The sequence below is a fragment of the Phascolarctos cinereus genome, unplaced genomic scaffold (genome assembly GCF_003287225.1).
Source record: "Phascolarctos cinereus isolate Bilbo 61053 unplaced genomic scaffold, phaCin_HiC Scaffold_726;HRSCAF=1367, whole genome shotgun sequence".
Lineage (NCBI taxonomy): Eukaryota > Metazoa > Chordata > Mammalia > Diprotodontia > Phascolarctidae > Phascolarctos > Phascolarctos cinereus.
The window spans coordinates 396,215,999-396,235,819 of record NW_027556098.1 but is presented as its reverse complement, the minus strand read 5'-3'; the positions used below and the strand labels follow the sequence as shown (position 1 = coordinate 396,235,819).

The window sequence follows — 19,821 nt, the reverse complement described above, 5'->3', positions numbered from 1 at the left end:
CACAGAAAAACAAAAAAGAGGCAGTCCTTGCCTTCCAAGTGCTTACAGTCTACCATGAGGATGAAGAGGGATGGCCTCCAAGACAGGAGTCCTGAGATTACTGTCTCTGACACAGCCTGGCTGAATCACTAATCTCTCAGTGCCCCAAGAAATTTTCTAAGACTATAAATTGCAGAGCAGGTATTGATCTGTATTGAGAGAGGGAATTTTCTCACTGAGAGATCTATGGAAAGGACAAGTCCGATTTTTAAAAAGTGTGTGTGTGTGTGTGTGTGTGTGTGTGTGTGTGTGTGTGTGTGAAGTAAATACAAAGTTACTTTGGTTGGAAGAGAGAATTAATGATGGAGGGAGGGAGTAGACGGGAAAGGGGAGAAGCTTGGGGGAGGGGAGTAAGGGAAGGCTTTTTGTAGGAGAAGGCACCTAAGCTAAGCCTTGCAGGAAGTTAAAAACTTGAAAAGGCAGAGATACAGAAAGAAAGCATCCCAAGCATGGAGGGCGGCGCTAGCCAAGGTACTGAAACAAGAACAAAGTAGATGGGAAACGGAAGAAGTTCGGAAGAGGGGAATAAGAGAAGGCTTCTTGTAGGAGGAGGCACCTAAGCTAAGCCTTGAAGGAAGTTTAAAAACTTGAAGGGGCAGAAAAGCATTCTAAGCATGTCAGACAGTGCTAGCCAAGGCACTGAAATAAGACCATAGCAAGGAAGAGCCTAGAGGCAGGGAAAGCAATTAGGAGGCTCCTGCAATTGATTGAGGGAGAAGGGATAAGAACCTGAACTCTGAGGGCAGCTGTGTGGGTGGAGAGAAGGCAATGGACCCAAGTGATTGGAAGGAGAGAGGTGCCAATATATACTTTCTGATCAATCAATCAAGCAAGCATTTATTGAGCATCTTCTACATGCTAAGCATATGCCAGGGATACAAATCTAAAGACTGAGACAGTCCCTGCCCTCAAGGAGCTTACATTCTAGCAATATAATTTATTCCTGTTCCCATTGCCACAGACTGAGTCTCCCCTTTTCCCTTATCTCCTCAACCATTTGTCCTGGTTCTGTTTTCTCTACAGCAGGAGGAAAATGTAATCAGAATGGAGGAAAATGTAACGAGAGGTTGGGGGGGGAGGGGGCTGATGGCTGACTAGATAACCCCCCAAAGCAGATGCCTCTGCAGTCTTTTTGCTCCCCAAAGCTTCCACTTCCACCCTAGCCCTCCAAATATTTGGAGAGAGTGAGCCATCACATCATCCCCATCCTCTCTTGTCGCTCTGGCGCCTTCCTGCTCCTCTTCAGCCCCTGCCTGACAACAGAGCGCCTCATAGCCTTCCCCTGGCCTCCTTCTTGCCAGTCCCCCTGCCAACACACGCAAATCCCCACCACCCATCCCCCAAGCTGGGTTTGCCTTTTCTCCAACCCTCAGATTTCCAGTTCTGGAACCCTAATCAAATCAAGAGCGCTATTGCTACTGAAAAAGGGCATGTGTCAATCTTCTCCTAAGGCTCCACTCTCTACCCCTGTAACTTTCCAAACCAAAACGCCTCTCTCCCTGGCCGCCATTTCCCAATATGTGCAATCTCCCCTTGATAGAATATAAGTTCCCTGAGGGCAGTTTCTGTCCCATTTTTTTTATTTATTTGTATCCCTGACACAACACAGTGCTTGGTACCTGGTAAGCACTTGAAAATGCTTTTTTTTTTCATTCATTTTCTAGTCCTTTCAACTGATTGTCCTGACATCATTTTCAGTCCCTTCACCTTGGTAGAGTAGAAAGAATGAGCTCTAGAGTATGGATAAGGGCAAAAATACTGAGCTGGAACTCAAGACACTTAGATTTTCATCCTACTCGGCCAGAATTTGGCTATGTGACCTTCAGGAAGTAAACAAACTTCTCTGGGCCTCAGCTTCCTATACCACCTCCCTCATCAATACTGGGGGACCAACCTTGAACCTTCGGGCCAGGAATTTGTTTTTCATCTCCAGGTAATTGCCCTTGTGAATCTCAGACTTGAAGGGCTCATTCAGGATCACGTAGCGTGGGTCATTCTGGATGTCCTGCCAGCGGGCATAGCCATGCCTGAGCACAGGAAACACGTTAAGGGGAAAACTGAACAGGGTAGGCAACTGGCCTTGAAGGAAACGGGCTGGGCACCTTGGTGAGAGATTGGTAGGTCCTCAGGGGCCGTTGACTCCAATCTGTTAATGATCAATCCCTTCTTCACACCTCTGACCATCCAGCTTTTACTTGAAGCCCTCCACCAAGCCAATTACCCTCCAAGGCCCCAGAGTTCTGAATTGGGAGTCAGAGGGCCTGGATTCAAATCCTCCACTCTTTGCTACCTGTATAGCCTTGGGCAAGTTACTTAAAATCTCCAAGACTCAGTTTCCTCCTCAGTAAAATGAGGGGTTGGGTCCAGATGCCCTCTGAAATCTGTTCCAGCTATAAATCTATGATCCTCTTTTGAACAGCTCTAATTATTAAGAAGTTCGATCTTAAGCGGATCCTAAATCTGCCTCTCCACACTTCCCCAAATTTCTCCTGGTCCTGACTCTGGGGCCAAGCAGTGAGTCTCATCTTTCTTCTGCTGCTATCAGTTTCCCTGAGTCTTCTCGCCTCCATGCTAACCATCCCCCATTCCTCCAGCTGATGTCCATTAAGACATGTCCGTCAATGTGGTTCCTCAAAGATTGCGCTTTCGTCCTTCTTTCCCCACCCCGGGCCATCTCCCTGGAGAGCCCCTGCCTCACAGGCACCAAGGATACGTCACAATACCCGCCAGAAGCCAGTAATCATGGCGCCGATGCCAAATATCATAGATCTTCCCCGAGGAGACAGCAGCTCGCTCCTCATTCTGCCACAGTGTGTGCAATTCTGAAGGACCAAGACACAGGAGAGAAAAGGGGAGGGGGGATGGAGAAAAGTGAGACAGCCATGAGGAGGGGGAAAACCCATAAGGCCAGCCCAAAATGTAGGCAGTGCAGGTAGCTGCCTACAGTTGTGTGATCTGAGGAACCTGGGAACCCCTCCACTGCCCTCACCCAAAAGCACCTACCCTTTGGGATAAACTGTCACCGTGCCTCATATTCCCACCACCAAAGTCATTACTAAGAGGTTAAAACATTGTGTCTAGGAGCCCCCTGTGACCATGTCCATAGGCTACCTCAAGGGTTGGAGAGGGGATTGGGGGGAAAGGGGTAGGTAAGTGGGGTAGCACACTTAGTCATTATTAGCCATTAACACTTTGCCATGGGTTAGTCCGCTCTGTGCCTCAGTTTCCTCATCTGTAAAATGGGGATAATAATACTTGCAGTGTGGTATAGTGGACAGAGGGCTAGCCTGGAAGTCAGGAGAACGCAGGATTCAAAAGTCCTGCCCCTGACACATACTGGCTGTGTGTCTTAGAGAAGTCACTCAACCTCTCTGTGTCCCAAGGCAGCTCTCTAAGACTAGCATTTAGAAAAGAGTTGACAATATTCTTTGGTGGAAGGAATCTCCACGTTGGGAGTTCCCTACACAAGATGAAAAAGAATAATAACAGCAATAGCTGGTATTTGCAAAATGCTTTGCAAAGCATTCTTTGATCCTCACAACAACCCTGTAAGAGACGCACTGTTATTATCTGCACTTTACAGATGAGGAAACTGAGGCAAACAGAGGTTAAGCAACTTGCCCAGGGTTGCCCAGCTAGTAAGTCTGTGAGGTAGGATTTGAACTCAGGTTTTCCCAACTCCAGGTCTGGCACCCTATCTCCTGCGCCACCTAGCTAGCTGCCCTACGACTTACAAAATGCTTATACTCCCTACTGGAAAGCCTACTGTGAGGAACTTGCCTTGAAAACCTTGAACTACTTTAGAAATGAATTATTATTATGATTCCTCAGCAGCTAGAATGATGCACTATGCACAGCAGGCACTTTTAAAATGTTTGCTAACTTTCCTTGAAATTTTAATTCATATAATTACCCCCAGCGGAGACTGAGAGCCTAAGGGTTGGGACCGAGGTACAGGACCAGGGCAGTTTTGATGAGAGGCCAGGAAAAGGAATTAAATTATGACCCTAGTTTCTATTATTCTCTCCCCCTAAAGGATCCCACTTTCTGTGCTCACAGGAGATGGGCTATTCCTGGAATAGGGCTCTGCATCGCAAGCCTGTGCTGAGGTTCTGAGGGCCCCCTACTCTGCCCTAACAGGGAACCCATTCCCCTTAGGACAGGGATAAATGCTCCCCCCTCCAACTCCAGCCCTCCGCCCCCAGGGCCCCTCCGTCCACACGGCCCCGCCCTGTTACCTGTGAAACCCCCATCAGCAATGTTAAACATGAATTTAAATTTCTCATTCTTGTCATCCTTCTTCCCTTCCTCATCTTCCTCTTTTTCGCCATTTTGCTGGGTTTCCACTGTTTCCTTCTCTTCTACCTTGGAGTCCTCTGACAGAGCAGAAAACCATATTGCAAATGAGAATCTGAAAAACCAACCCCTTCATTTCTGTCTCTGGTCAGGGGAAGAAAAGGTTAACAACACAACATGTCAAAGACACCTTATCTCTTGTCACCCGGACATGTGGTCTCCCTGCTTCCAATTACTCCCAAAATATCCTTCCCCGAGCACAGGTCTGCTGGTGTAACTCCTCTGGTTAAGATCCCTCAGTGGCTCCCTACTGCCTCTAGGGTAATATTCAAATTCCTCAGACTAACTTCCCGTTACTACCCTAAGCTTATACCAAACTGACAGCTTGAACTCATCATTCCACCTCCTATCTCTGTTGCCTTTGCATGAACTTCAACTACCTCCACAGCTAATTGGCAAATGCTCCAAAGGCTTTGTTTTCTTGTTTTATTGACTGCCTAGACTTAAGAAAGTGATCGCAATCGTGTGGATTAATTCAAAATGTATCACGGGTACATTTTTTTCTAGAGAGCTGGTTGTTAAACACTTTCCAGCATACAACTGGCTTCCTTCAAGCACCAGCTAAAATCCCACCTTCACAGAAAGCTTTTCACCATCCCTCTTAATTCTACTGCCTCCCTATTGATTCTCTATTAACTATTGATTATCTTTGATTTATGTCTGTAGCTTGGTTGTGCATCATTGTTGGCACATTGTCGCCTCCATTAGAAAGGACAATGCTTCTTGTCTTTCTTTGTATCCCAAGCACAAAGCCTGACACACAGCAGGTACTTCATAAATGCTTGTTGAATTGAAAGCACTGGGATGGGCCAAAGAGGCCAGGACCCAAGCTGGCTGTCCCCAGGATCTGAGGAATCAGCCGGCACCAAGTACCAGACCAAGTAAGATAATGGATGCAAAAGCTCTTTGGAGAGTGTGACCCTCTTTAGAGGGCTAAAAAGTGAAATGTGGATGCTACGGACTTAGGGCTTTGCAAAGCTCCCAGCCAGGTTCCCCTGACCTCAGCTCAGGTCTAGAGTTTAGAGTTCCAAAGTCACATTAAAAAAAAAAACACATTATTAAGAACCCAGCGTGGACAGAACCCTGTGCTTAGGGCTGTAAGAGCTATGCCAAGTTCAGTCCCTGCTCCCAGAGGGATGGAGACAGAGACTGCACCCGTGATTTCATTGATAGATGCGAGTCAACACCTTCTCTCCTGGTCTTCCTACTTCCAAAGCCAGCTCTCTATCCATTAGACCACATTGCCTTTCACACAACACACACGTAAACCATAGAAGACAGTTCTACATGATAAAAGCGTTGGAAAGGTGCAAAGCACTGGACGAAATCTGAGGGGTGGGTGAGGAGGGGAGGTGGTTACTGAATCAGGGAAGGCTCCCTGAGGGAGACAACATTTGACTTGGGCTTTAGGAGCAGCAATTCAACACGTGCGGAAATGGCACGAGCAAAGGCATGGAAGTGAGAAAATACTTCTAAACAGGTGACAGAAGAGACCAGTTTGGTTGGACTGTAGTCCAGTGCATGAAGAGTAGGAATAGGAAAAAAGGCTGGAAAGGTAGGCTGGTACTGGATTCAGATGAACCTGACTGCCAAGTAGAAGAATTTAAACTTTATTTTGGATGCAATAGGGAGCCCCAGAAGGTTTAAGAGCAGAGAAGTGACCTGAGTCTTGCTTGTATTATAAGCAAGTGGATGGACCACAGGATTTAGAATCAGGAAGACAAGTTCTAATCCTACCTCTGACATGTATTAGCTGTGTGACCCTGGGCAAATTACTTACCCTGCCTCAGTTTTCTCATCTGTAAAATGGGAGTAATTATAGCATCTGCCTCACTAGGTTGTTATGAGCATCATATGAGATTTGCGAGCCCTAAAAGTGCTATAGAAATGTTAGCTATTTTTTTTTAATTTCCAAGTGCTCCTCATCCCCCAAAACCAGAATCAACCTAAAAGGAAAGAGTGTTAATGAACCCCTGAAGAGGACAGAGACAGAATTTCAGGATGCCCCTGGTGCCCCATAGTTGCTTTTCCCAAGATACATGGTTCTCCCAAATCTTTGGTCATGCTTGCCCAGACCATGCTTAAACACCCACAGGGAATCATGAGAGGTCAAGGAGATCTGTAGAAACCCCAAGCATGCAAGTGTTTCTGGAGGTCTTTGCCCCAGCCTGCTCTCCTTCCCTCTCCTCATCCCGGGCCCCGTACCTGGCCGAAAATCTTTGTCATCCCCTCTGCCATGGTTCAGATTTAATTCCACCTTCTCCAGGGGCTTGTCTTTTTCAGGGAGAGCATCCTCTGGAAGGCATCAGAGAGGGAAATTGGAGTAACAAAAGGGGCAGAAGGGATGGTCTGTCCTAGGCAGAGCTTATCCTGGGGGGCTGCCAGGAGAAGGAGCCTCGAGGCCTAAGCTTGGCCACACAGGCCCACTTGGAAAACTGGAGAAACAGCCCCCCTTTACTCCCCGTGGTCACCACGAGGGGAGGGATGTGGGCGTGACAGCCCTGGGCAGGAGGGTGGATTGGATGGCCTCGGAGGCCCCTTTCAATTCTGAGGCTGCATGACTGCCCACTCTTGGGCATGGGGCCGACAAGGCCTGGGCTCACAGGCAGGCGGGCACCTTTCAGCAGCTGATGCGAGGACGGATCCATCTTCTCATTCTCTTCCCTCCTCTCCTCTCTAGCTTTCTCTTTGCTCTCCAGGTTTTCTGGCTTCTCCTCCCCCTCCCCTTTGTCAGAGGGCATCCCTGGAACCTGGATATTGGGAAAGAGTTCAGGTCAGACAATCCAGAGGTAACAGTAAGGGCCAGATACGGTACCCACCCTGACCTGTCCACTGTCCCCTGGATATCAGGTATCTGCTGGGATCTCAGACTAACACGGGAGCAGTGTGGCACAGTGGATAGAGAGCTGGGCTTGGCTTAAGGAAGATGTGGGCTCAGATCTTACCTTTGACACTTCCTAGCTGTGTGACCACGAACAAGTCACTTTAAAAAAATCTCTCACTCTCAGTTTCCCCATCTGTAAAACAGGGGTGAAAATAATACACATAGTACCTACCTCATTCTTATTATAGTATCAGAGATTTAGAGCTGGAAGGGACCTTAGAAGCCAGCCAACTCTCTCATTTTACAGATAGGGAAACTGAGGCAAAGAAAAGTGAAATGACTTGACTAGGGTCACACAACCAGTAAGTGTCTAAGGCAGGATTTAAACCTGGATCTTCCGGATACTCTATCCAAAGTGCCATGCTGTCTTTTCTTTGGTATCTTTTCAGTGAAGAGAGAAGCGAGATAAACTGTGTAACCATTTAAATGCCACATTCCCCACAAGCAATCTGCTTCCTCCAAGCCAGGAAATGCAAGAAGCCCAGATCCCTGCCTGGGAGTGATCTAAGACTCTTCCCAGATCCCCTCCCCTCATCAAAGCCTGAAGGTATTTAGTCCAAGGCATTCTGTTTACAGGTGAGGAAACTGAAGCCAGAGAGGTTAAATGAGTAGCCCCAAATCACATGTGGACCCTGAGAGGCATAGAAAAGGAGGACAAGGGAAAACGAGATTACCAGAGTCCTTCCTTCCCAAGGGAAGAGCAGCAGGGACCCTTGGAGTTGAAAAAAGCCACTTTTCCTACTGAGAGGACAGTTGCCAATGGACTCATTTCCCCAAGAGCCATTTCTCACCCCCCTAGACACAGGCCTGCCTCCACCACCCACAGCCCTCAGATCCTCAGGGTCCAGGACTCCAGAAGGTCCCTCTCCTACCTGGAGTTCAGGAGGTTTGGGAGGTTTCTGCTCCATTTGCTCTTTTTCATCCAGGAAGCCCAGCTGGGCTTCCATTTTGTCTGAAACAAGAATACATGAAAAATGAGCACAGTGTGATGGGCTTTCTCCCCAAATTCCCTGCCCCCAACACCCTGGTCCCAGCTCCACAGACTGGCAGGCCTCCCTCTTCTAGGCCTCCCTAGCCTCTGCTACTCCTGACAGACAGGGACAGAGCCTATCACTTTATGACAATCCCATGAGACAATGGGAAGACACCTAAGGACTGAGACAGAAGGAAGAAAGCAGGACCCAGAGAGAGCAATTTATACAATAACCACAAAAATATAAAAAAAATATAATAATATTAATATAATTAATTATATTTTATTATTATATAACATGCTATATTAATAGAATTAATTCTATGTTATAAATATAAAATAATATAATTAATATAAAATATAAACATAAAATATAAATTAAAAAGATCCTTCTTAAAAGGCAGCTAAACTCAGAGTAAATGCAGTGACCAGCACATACTTATTTTTTTTTCTTTTTAGTCAATTGAGGTTAAGTGACAGGGTCACATAGCTAGTAAGTGTCAAGTGTTTGGTCTGAAGCTGGATTTGAAATCAGGTCTTCCTGACTTCAGGACTGGTGCTTTATCCACTGCACCACCTAGCTGCCTCTGTACCACCTAGCTGCCCCTGTACCACCTAGCTGCCCCTCATACTTATAAATGTATCTCTTATTCTCCAGTAAGAATGGAGGATTATTTCTTTCTCTGTATTTGTATACCCCAACTAAACACATATTAAATGCTTCCTGAGGGACTGATAGGTCCCAAAGGGCAAATGATGATGAAACACACCTCCTTCCTCTTGGTCAAAATGTGGGGGACTAGTATACATGCTGTCAGACCTAATCAATTTTGTTTCACTATTTCTCCTTTATTACCACAGGGAGGGTTCTAATACCTGTAACATTAAAAAAAAAAAAACAGGTGCCAATTACATTTTTAAAAAATTTTCATGAATTACAGAATCGATCAACTTGGTATCAGATCAATTAGAGTGCCTACTGTGTGCCAGGAATATACATACCAAAAAATGAAATAACCCCTGCTAATCTCTGTGAGATTACATTCTAATGAACCGCAGACCTGGAGAGCTGGGAGGAACCTCTCCAATAATTTAGCGCAGCACAGGTAGAAAAGGAATCCCCACTATAACCTACCAGACAAACGGTGTGTCCTGCCTCTTACCTGAGGCCCTCCCTGGAGGAAGAAGTCACCAGACTTCCCGGGCCAGTCCATTCCACTTTGGAATGGCTGGGATTGCAAGAAGCCTTTCTTGATTTCAAAACTAAAGTGACCTCTTTGTAGCTTCCAGATACTGCTCTGGGCTGGGCCTGCTGATGTCAGTTCAAATAAATTTCATCCCTCCTCTCCATCATATTCCATCCCTTCACATCCATGAAAAGCTGTTCTCCTGTCCTCTTGGGTCTTTTCTTCCACAGGCTAAATCTCCCCAGTTCCTTCTACTTAACTTGCCTGCCATGTACACATCTCATCTTCCCTAATCACTTATTCATTCATTCCTTCAAAAAACATTTTGCTTATACTGTGAATAGAACACTAGACTGGTGGGGGAGGGGATGCAAAGCAAAAGTTTACATAGCAGTTTAAGGAGATGTGTGTATACCTATATATACACACACATGCATTTATGTATTGTGTATTTATATGCATATATTGTGTATGTATAGGAAAATGTGCACTATGTCTACGTGTGTGCATGTAATAAGCAATGTGTTGTTTTTGTGTGTGTTACACATGCATGTGCATGCAAGTATGCACACGTGTGCAGTTGTATATATGTACAACTGTGTACATACATGCATATACATGCGCACGTGTCCATGTTGTGGGAGGCTCAGATTCCCAGCACACAGTGTCAATAAGGCCATGCCATTGTTTGGAGTGAAAAGAAGGGTGAAGGAAAAGGGGCCTCCCTCTAAATTCACTATAAAAAGAGGGAGGTAGAATCCAAAAGCCATTTAGGGCTAGTGTGAGTAGAGACACTGCCCATCGCCAGGTGATCACAGACCTTCCTGGTGAAGCTTGCCATGATCCTCATTACATGACTAAAGTCAAGAAGATTAAAGTCACCTCCCAATTCAACATTGAGTTCCAAAACAGAAATCACTATATTTTCCCCAAAACTTCCCCCTCTAACAAACGTCCCCCATACTCAAGGTTACCGCCAGTCACCCTGGTTCCAACTCTCCCTCATGCCCCCATATCCAATGGGTTGCCAGGGACTTCTGCTTTCACCCTTCTAACATCTATCATATATGTCCCCTTCTATTGTAATCCTGCCTCCCTGGTGCAGACCCTCATCACTTCACACCTGGACTCTGGCAATGGTTGCTGGTGGGTCTGCCTGCCTCAGGCCTCCCCTTACTCTACTCTATCCTCCATTCGGCTATCATAGTGAACATTCTAATACATAATAAAATACCAATAATAACCCAGGCTGAAATAGCAGCCAGCGTGAGTGGGAAACAGCTATCTGGTGCTCCTAGCTGGGCAGGAAATGGGACCACTGGGAGGAAAGTGAGGGAATCTTGGCAGCAGCCCGCTGGGAATAAGCGCCCTGGACGCTGGACAGCTCCTTCCTGTCTTGGCTCAGTTCTGCTCTAAGAATCCCCAGGGGCGGACTCCGCTGTACTTGAAGGGGAGAGGGAGGGGAAAAAAACCTCCCCATTTATTTCACTCTCACCAGATTATCCCTGCAAACACAGGGACACTGCTGGGATGGCGCGCAGACCTCGCAGACCTCGCAGAGCCAACCCTCGAGAACTTTCTACAAAACCACCAGCTGTGCTTGAAGCCCCACTACAAACAAAAATTCACCTACTTGTCAGAAAGTCTTTGCATATGTAAATGTCTGCCCTGCAGCCAGGGAACTGAAAGCCTATTAGAGTCCTTTGTTCCAAGAGTGGACTATAGAGAGACAGGGAATTGGCAGAAGACTTTATACAGAGAGACAGAGTGAACAAAGACCTAACTCCTCTCTTTCCTCTTCTCTCTCCCTCCCCCCCTTTTCTCTCTCTCCTCTCCTCTCTCTTCTCTTCTCTCTCTCTCCCTCCCCCTCCTTCTCTCCCCCCATCTCTCTTTGCCTCTGTCTGTGTGTGTCTCTCTCTGGCTCTGGCTCTGTCTCTGTCTCACTCCCTCTCCCTCTCCCTCTCACTTTCACTCTTTCTCTTCCTCCCTCCCTCCCATCCTCTTTCTTCTCACACTTCTCTCTTTCTGTCTCTATCATTGTCTCTCTCTGTTTCTCTCTCCCTCCCATCATCTCTCTTCTCGTTCTTCTCTGTTTCCCTGCCTGTCTCTGTCTCTGTCTCTCTGCCTCTGTGTGTGTATCTCTCTCTGTGCCTCTCCCTCCTTTTTCTTCTTTCCCTCCCTCTTCTTTTTCCCTCCCCATCCTCTCTTTTTTCTCATCCTCTTTCTTTCTCTCTCTTCTCTCTCTCCCTCTCATCCTCTTTGTGTCTCTCCCCTCCTTTTTCTCTCTCCCCTCTCTCCCCCTCTCTCCCCCTTTCTCTCTCTCTCTCCCCCTTCTCTTCTCTTCTCTCTCTCCCCTTTCCCTTTCTCTCTCTCTCCCTCCTTCTCTCTCTCTCCTTTTCCCTCTCTCTCTCTTTCTCTTCTTCTCTCTCTCCCCCTTTCTCTCTCTCCCCCCTTCTCTTCTCTCTCCCTTTCCCTCTCTCTCTCTCCTTCTCTCTCTCTCCCCCTTTCCCTCTCTCTCTCTCTCTCCCCCTTCTCTTCTCTCTCCCTTTCCCTCTCTCTCTCCTCTCTCTCTCTCTCTCTCTCTCTCTCTCTCTCTCTCTCTCTCTCTCTCTCTCTCTCTCTCTCTCTCCCTCTCTCTCTCTCTCTGTCTCTCTCTCTCTCTCTGTCTCTCTCTCCCTCTCCCTCCCTTTCCCTCTCCCATCCACCTCAATCTCTCCTTCCCTCCCTCCCCCTCAGCACAATCTGAAGTCAGCCACTGGAACTATGAACACCTGTTCATAGACAGGTAAGGACCTCAATTTAAACGCAGGCCGGCCAGCAGAACCCTCTTGTCTGCAATGAGCTGCCTAATGGTCTCTTTAGGTTGCCACCCAGGGGCAGAGCTGAACAAAAAAGACCACTCTAATTAATGTCTTGGGACTAGGGAGGCCAGAAGATTCCCCTATAGGCTGCCCCCTCCAACACTCTCTACAGAGTTTCCTGCCTGCTGATAGAAATGCAATCTTCTCCCATTCAACAAAAGTTCTTTTTGCTAATGCATCATGGTTCTGCTGATGCCATAATTTGAACCCAGACTCTCACAGCCAGAAGGGGATAGGGTGCAAGAAGAGGGAAGGGTGCTAACTGCCTCCTGCAGCAGACCATTCCTTTTTGGGATGGCCTCCTTGGCAGGAAGTGTTTTTCCTTACATCAAGCTTGAATCTACCTCTTAGAACCTTCCGCACAAGAATCGTCCTTTCTGTCCTCTTGAGTCAAACACAACAGCTCGCCCCTCTTCTACAGGACAGTCCTTCAAAGCCTCAAAGGCAGCCATCACATCTTTTCCTAAGCCTTTTCTTCTCAAGGCTGAACATCCCCACTGACTTCAGCCAATCCTAAAATGGCATCATCACCATCCAGGTTCCCCTTCTCTAAGAAATTTCCACATACCTACCAATCCGATGTTCTTCCTAAAGTATGGCACCCACTCAGAAAGACTTGGGAACCCTGATCATTGCAGTGACTAAATGTGATTCTGGAGGAATCATGCTGGACACACTGCCTACCTCCAGATAGAGGGAATTTGGGCACACAGCTTTATGGGCACAGGGAATTGGTTTTGCTTGACTGTATGTATTTGGAACAGAGATTCTGTTTTTCTTGTTTTCTCAATAGTAGGAAGGGAGGGGGAGAAGGTAGATTTTCATTAATTAAAAAAAAGTTAAAATTAGAGGTCCTGAAGATGTCTTAAACTATCTATCATCTATCTGTCTTTATATAGATAGAAATACAAATAGAAGTATAGATAGATGTAAGCATAGACACAGACATACATAGACATAGACAGACACATGCATAGACACAGACACACACACACAGACATATATAGACACAGACACACACACAGACATAGACATAGACATATACAGACATAGACATAGACACAGACACAATCACAGACACAGACATAGACAAAGACATAGATACAGACACAGACACAGACACATGGTACCCAGAACCCAACACAAACTGCCCATGTAGTCTGACTGCCTTCCTCATCTTTGACATTATTCCTCTTTTGTCCCTAGACTATACAGTCCTGGGTCAAGGACAGGAAGTGAAATTTGAAAAGTGATGAATTCAAAGGAGAGTCCCCATCCCCCCCCCTTCCCTCCCAGGCCTCAAACTGGCCACTTCAAGATTTAACATACCTGGGAGCCCCAAAGGGCCAGGAGGAAGATGGGCTGGGCTGGCAGGGACTGGGGTATTGGGGTCCGAGGAGACAATCTCACTGGATTTCTTGCTCTCAGGAATCAGGTCAGGTGTGCTGTACTTCCCATTAACGTGTTCAAACTCCTGGACCTAGGGCCAAGGAGGTCACATTCACAACTGGTTTCCAAAGACCCTCTAAGACAAGACAAATCAGGACAGGACAGGACATTCTGGCACAGGTAACAGAGGATGGGGGGATCCTGTGTTTTCTTCTCTCCCCACAATGAGCAGTTCCAGGCCCTGACAATCAGAGGGCTAGCTTAGATAAGCTTATTCCCTATAATTCTGGGTCTCCCAGGCCCAGATAGGAACAGAAATCACCAAAATTAGTGGGGTCAAGATCTTTGTGGGGAAGCAGAGGGATGGTATGGAAAGAACCCCTGCTTTTCCTTCTCTGACCCACAATGCCATCCATAGGGTATTTGGAATCCAGAGGGTTGGGGGCAATAGCCAGCCTTCACAATAATAGTATCTAGATGGCCCAGTGGCTAGCAGGCTGAGACCTGAGTTCAAATCTGGCCTCAGCCCCTTCCTAGCTGTGTGACTCTGATCAAGTCATTTAACCTCTGTCTGCCTCAGTTTCCTCATCTGTAAAATGGGGAGAATAATAGCACCTCCCAAGGTTGTGGTGAGGATAAAATAAAATCACATATGTAAAGTGCTTTGCAAACCTTGAAGCACTATATATAAATGCTAACATAATGCTCTAATAACAATTGTTGTTATTATTAATGAAAACTCACATTTCTATAGTACCCTAAGGCATGGGAATGACTGTCTCCTCTGAATCTCTGGTGTCCCATCCTCCACTTTAGATTCATTTTGATCATCTTCTCTCTCCTGCCCACCACCATCAGGAGGCTGGGTGTCCCACCCCCAGGCCCCAGCCCTCTCCTCAGCAGAGCCAGGAACCAGGACAGACATCCCTGAAGGGCCCCGTGTAAAAGTCTACTCACCCACCTTCTTCCTAACTAGTGACATAACTCCAATCCGGGTGAGCACATGCTGTCGAGAGAGCCCCTCCCGAGGGACGCCATCCGCAAAGGTCTCTGCCCCGTCGGCCCCTGGCTCACACAAGTGTCTCATGAAGAGGGACACGTAGGCCCTGGGGACAACAGGGAGCCCATGGCAGCACAAGAATCAGCCAAGGGAGGGCAGCTGCTACATCTGGGATTTGCCCCAGTCATAGAAATGGGCAGGGCTCTCCCCCGGGGTGAATTTTTCAGCAAGGGGAATCATGGGACACAAAAAATCCAAAACACTGAGACTTAACCCACTCTGCCTCGGACCATTTTAGGGGAGAAAATGCTCTGTCTTAGGGAGGCAGACCCCAGGCTAGGAGCCAACCACCCCTAGCGTCAAGCACTCTCGCTGTCTTCAGTCAGTTACTTATGGGGGAAGACGTGGCCAGTCTCTCCAGGATATCAACCTTTTGTGTATTGTAATCAACACGCATCAATCAAGGGGCTCCTGTGTGTCAGGCTCTGTGCCAGGGGTCAGAGATACAAAATAAAACTGAAACCGTCCCTGCCCTCCGCGAGCTTACAGTTGAGCAGGGAAAAAGAAAGCCCAACCAAGACCACACTGTTCGTTACAAAGACAAGGTCTGGACACGGTTTGTAGACGAATGGCGTTTAAAGCTGGAAGGGGCTTTTGAGATCACGTGGTCCAGTCCCCTCTTTGGGGCCCAGATCAGGAAAGTGACGTGAGGAGTGGAGGTGGGATTTGAACCCAGGCTCTCTGACTCCAGGGCTGGTGATGCCATCCTGTCCAGAGCTGTAGAGCCTGGCTCGCTTGGCCAGGGTACCCCAGGTGGACAGCCAGAGCGGCAGTGTCCACAGCAAGTTGCTAAGGGTCCCTTTACCTAAATTCCTTCTCGCTTTTCCCTCGGAGGTCCCGGACTAGCCAGTGAGAGTTGAAGGCATCCTGGGGGGGCATGCCCCAGCGCATGATGGCGTTCAAGAAGGCTTTCCGCTGCCGGGCATTGAACCCTAAGACCTGGGTAGGGAGGGACAGATGACCACAGGAAGGGGAAACAGGAGAGTGGACATGCAAGGGGCAGGGGGAGGGCAGGAATGGGAGTTTCCCAAACTCCCCTCCTAAGACATTCAGTACCCTCACCTCAATGTTGCCTCCAACTCTTGCCAGCAGAGGGGGTAAGGGTTTGTCTCGGTCACTTTTTAGCTGCCTCCGGGATTGTCTCCTCCCACCTAAAGAACAGTCACCAGCCAGGGATATCTCATCAGGCAGGATCAAGCTTAAGAGAATTCTGAGCCTAGGGACCATTCTGGGCTAGACTCCCGAGCCCTGGTCTCCCAGCCTGGATGCTGGGCTGGCGCGCGCGCGCACACACACACACACACACACACACACACACACACACACAGAGGGCTGGGGGCTTCCACCTCAAAATCAAGGTAGGGGTCCCAGGGCTCAGGAGTCCCCGTCTCCCAGGACCCTCTGCCTCCAGGTGATGGCACTAACAGATCGATGAATGCGGAACCAAGTCTGGATGGAGCTGTCCAAGCCCCGGTCAATGCTCTCAGCCAGCCCCCGTTTCTCTGGGAGCCTCCTGGTTGCTGAGATCCTGGTGCCTGGCTGCCCAGCCTCGGAAACAGTGGAGCGGATTAGGGGGAGGAGCGCAGATCCGGGTCACCCTCCTTCCCGGGGAATCACCAACACCCCAACTCACTCTGACCTTCCGGCCTCTCTTCAAAATCCTCATCCTCATCCTCGGAGCCGATGGAGTACTCCGACTGATTGTCCGAAAGCTCATCCTGCCATTCTGTCGTACCCGGGGAGAAGGGAAACAAGAGGACAGGCAGTGACCCCGACCAGCCACGTCTGCCGCCCCCTCTCCAGGGACTGAGGCTTCCGGCTGGGCCGGGGCCAGACCAACAGGGATAAGGCATCCGTGGACACCAGGCGAGTAGCAGGCTGCAGAAAGCACCCTGGGCCTCCGCCTGTACAGAGCCCAGTGTGCAAATGACACCTCCTTCCCCCTAACAGAATGGAAGCTCCCCGAGGGTAGGGGCTGCTTCATTCTCAGCTTCCTATCCTCCTCTTGACTTCACACAGCGCCTGACATATAGTAAGTCCTCGTTGATTGATTGATAGGATGTCAGAGCTAGAAGAGACTTAAGTCCCACCCCTCCATTTGACAGATGAGTGGGTGACTTGGAATTCTCAATCTCAAGCTGGAAGGAACCCTAAGAACACACCTAGTCCAGTCGTACCCCCTCATTTTACAAATGAAGAAAAACTCAGGCTAGAGAAGTGACTTACCCAGTCACACACTGAGAGAGCCAGGATTGGAACCCACAGCCTCTGACTCTAAATCCAGTGCTCCTTCCTCTATGACTTGTCAAAAAACTCAAATTGGCAGCAAAAAGTAGGCCTAGAATTCTCTATCCACGGCTTTCTTCCCAATAATAATAATAATAATAATAATAATAACAACAATAGCTATCACTTATGTGGTGCCTACTCAGTGCCAGGCACCGCGCTAATTACTGTGCAATCATCTCTTTGATCCTCAGAACAATCCTGTGAGGTAGGTGTTGTTATTATCCCCATTTTACAGAAGAGGAAACTGAGGCAAGCAACTATGAATCGATTTGCCCAAGGTCACACGGCTAGGACATATGTGAGGCATGATTCAAATGCAGGTCTTCCTGACACCAGCACCAGTGCCCTATCCACTGCCTCAAGCCACCACAGTTCCAAGAAGTCTTGCCCCCAAGCTTGTTCAAGTCATAATCCCCTTGTTCTCTCCAAGAAGCACAGTCCAAGTAACCTCACTCCGTCAAGCCCCCCAGGGCATGAGAGCCCCAGCCGCTCTACTAAGCCTGAAGTGGTTATGACTGCCTGGAGGCTTTCTGTCCTGGCCATCAAAATTTTCTTCCTAATAATTCTATCTGTCCTAAACGAGAGGGGAGGTAGCTGGTGGCTCAGTGGGCCCGAAGACACAAAGCGTCATCTTCCTGAGTTCAAATCCAGCCTCAGACACTTACTAGCAGTGTGACCCTGGGCAAGTCATTTCACCCCATTTGCCTCAGTTTCCTCATTTGTAAAATGAGCTGGAGAAGGAAATGGCAAACCATTCCAGGATCTCTGCCAAGGAAACCCCAAATTGGGTCACGAAGGATCAGAAATGGCTAAAAATGACTGAACAGCAACAAAATGAGTGGGAAAGAACCTTGAGTTTAGAGTAAGAAGCCCTGGGCTCCAGTTTCAGCTCAGACACTTCCTATAACTTTGGACAAGTCACTGGCCTCTCTTGGCCTTAATTCCATCCTCTGACAAATGAGGGGGTTAGACTAGAAGGCCCCTTCCCTTCTCACCTCTTTGCTAGTCTGCGGCCCCTTCCTCAGGAGCCCCACCCTGACCCCTGACCCCTGACCCCAGGGCAGTTGTCATACCTTGGTCCTCCTGGGAAGCATCATTATAATTGACCTGTTTCCGGATTCTCTTGCCCTTGCCCAGGTTTCGGGCCAGGTCCTCCTGTTGCTGCTCATAGTGATGACGAAGGAGCTTCTCCCAGTAGTCGGGGTCCACGTTCTCCTCCTGCTTGATGATCTCCCTCTCTACCTCCTCCTGGGAACACAGCAGGGAACCGAGTATGGGTGGGCATGCAGAGCCGGCTGAAGCCTCCGGGCTGGGGTACCCAGCACCACTCCGGGTTTGAGGTGGTTGTGGCTGTATTTGGGAAGGACAGCCAGAAAGAGCCCCTCTCCTCCTTGGCCCTGACCTGAGCTCTCTTCTTCCCCTGTCCTGGCCCTATTCCTGACTTTCTGGACTTCAAAGTCCTGTCTCCTCTACCGCTGGCACAACCTAGAACCTCCCTCAACACCTAGGCCCTCCTCACCCTGGAATATCCCTCCACAAGGCCATATTCCATTGGTGAACTCCTCCCAGAACCGCCATTTTGTGAAGAGGCCCAGGGCAGCGTGGCCGGCATTCATGCTGTTCCTGACTTTCTGGACTTCAAAACCATGGCCTCAAGGCAAGTACCTTCCTCATTCACCTCCTTCCCCCACTTTCAGCTCCCTTTTGTGTGTTAGAATGTAAACTCATATTAGAATGTAAACACCTTGAGGGCAGGAACTGTCATTCTTTTGGCTTGTATGTGTATCCTCACTGCTAACCCAGTGCCTGGCACATAGTAAAGGCTTGATAAATCTTTCCTCCCTTCTTTCTTTCCTTCCTTCTTCCCTCCTTTCATCCCTCCCTTATGCCTTCTCTCTCTCCCTTCTTTCTTCCCTTCCTTTCTTTCTTCCTTCTTCCCTTCTCTCTCTTCTTTTCCTTCTCTCCTTTCCTTCTTCCCTCCCTCCCTTATTTTCTGTCTTTCCTTCCCTTCCCTTCCTTTCTTCTTTTCATCCCTTTTTCCCTCCTCCCACCCTTCCCTCCCTTTTTCTTTCCTTCCCCTCTCCTTCCCTCCTTTTTTCTTTCCTTCCTCCCTCCTTCCCTTCTTCCCTCCTTTTCTTCCTCCCTTCCCTTGCTTCTTCCCTTCCTTCATTCCTTCTTTCCTCCCTCCTCTCTCCCCTTCTTTCCCTCCTTTCCTTTCTCCTTCCCTTTTCCTTCTTTTCTTTCCCTCCCTTCCCTCCTCCCTTTCTCCCTCCTCCCTTCAATTCTTCCCTTCCTTTTTTGCTTCCTTCCTTCCTTCTTTCTTTCCTTCCTCTTCAACCCACTCAGGATCCCTCCTCCTCCAAGATCCTTTCCTGATTATTCCGTTTCTCTCCTATCTCCCTCATCCCTAAACTCACAGGATCACACGATCATAGCTCAAAAGCTGGAAGGAACCTCAGAAGCCTGCTCCAACGAACGCCTGAACATGAGCTCACTTGGTACAGTAGAAGGACTGCTAAACCTTCGTTCAAAAGGCCTGGTTTTGCCCCCTTTTTTAGGATCTCATAGGCTTAGAGTTAGAAGGGACTTCAGAGGCAGTTAGTCCAATCTTCTCATTTTACAGATAAGGAAACTGAGGCCCACAGAGGTGGGGGGAGTCACCCAAAGTCACCCAAGTAGTAAGTGGCAGAATCAGGATTCGAGCTCAGGCCCTTTGACTGTAGGGCATTTTCCAGGTCAAGAAGAGACCCGCTCCACTCATTCGGTAGACGAGGCATAGACCA

At 48.3% G+C, this 19,821-nt stretch overlaps 1 protein-coding gene across 5 annotated transcripts in view; it reads right to left on the bottom strand.

Moving 5' to 3' along the window:
* The window catches only part of CHD5 (chromodomain helicase DNA binding protein 5), a 157,128-nt gene that overhangs the window by 18,376 nt on the left and 118,931 nt on the right, over positions 1-19,821 (bottom strand). For all 5 annotated transcript variants that reach the window (XM_020975188.2, XM_078145732.1, XM_020975217.2 and 2 more), the window contains 12 exons: positions 18,112-18,286; positions 16,383-16,475; positions 15,812-15,900; positions 15,555-15,688; positions 14,651-14,795; positions 13,630-13,780; positions 8,152-8,231; positions 7,013-7,145; positions 6,601-6,690; positions 4,278-4,415; positions 2,753-2,861; positions 1,934-2,066 (listed from right to left, as the gene is read on the bottom strand). In XM_020975188.2, coding sequence (XP_020830847.1) covers positions 1,934-2,066; positions 2,753-2,861; positions 4,278-4,415; positions 6,601-6,690; positions 7,013-7,145; positions 8,152-8,231; positions 13,630-13,780; positions 14,651-14,795; positions 15,555-15,688; positions 15,812-15,900; positions 16,383-16,475; positions 18,112-18,286 — 1,470 coding nt within the window. The remainder of the gene's footprint in view (positions 1-1,933; positions 2,067-2,752; positions 2,862-4,277; positions 4,416-6,600; positions 6,691-7,012; positions 7,146-8,151; positions 8,232-13,629; positions 13,781-14,650; positions 14,796-15,554; positions 15,689-15,811; positions 15,901-16,382; positions 16,476-18,111; positions 18,287-19,821) is intronic.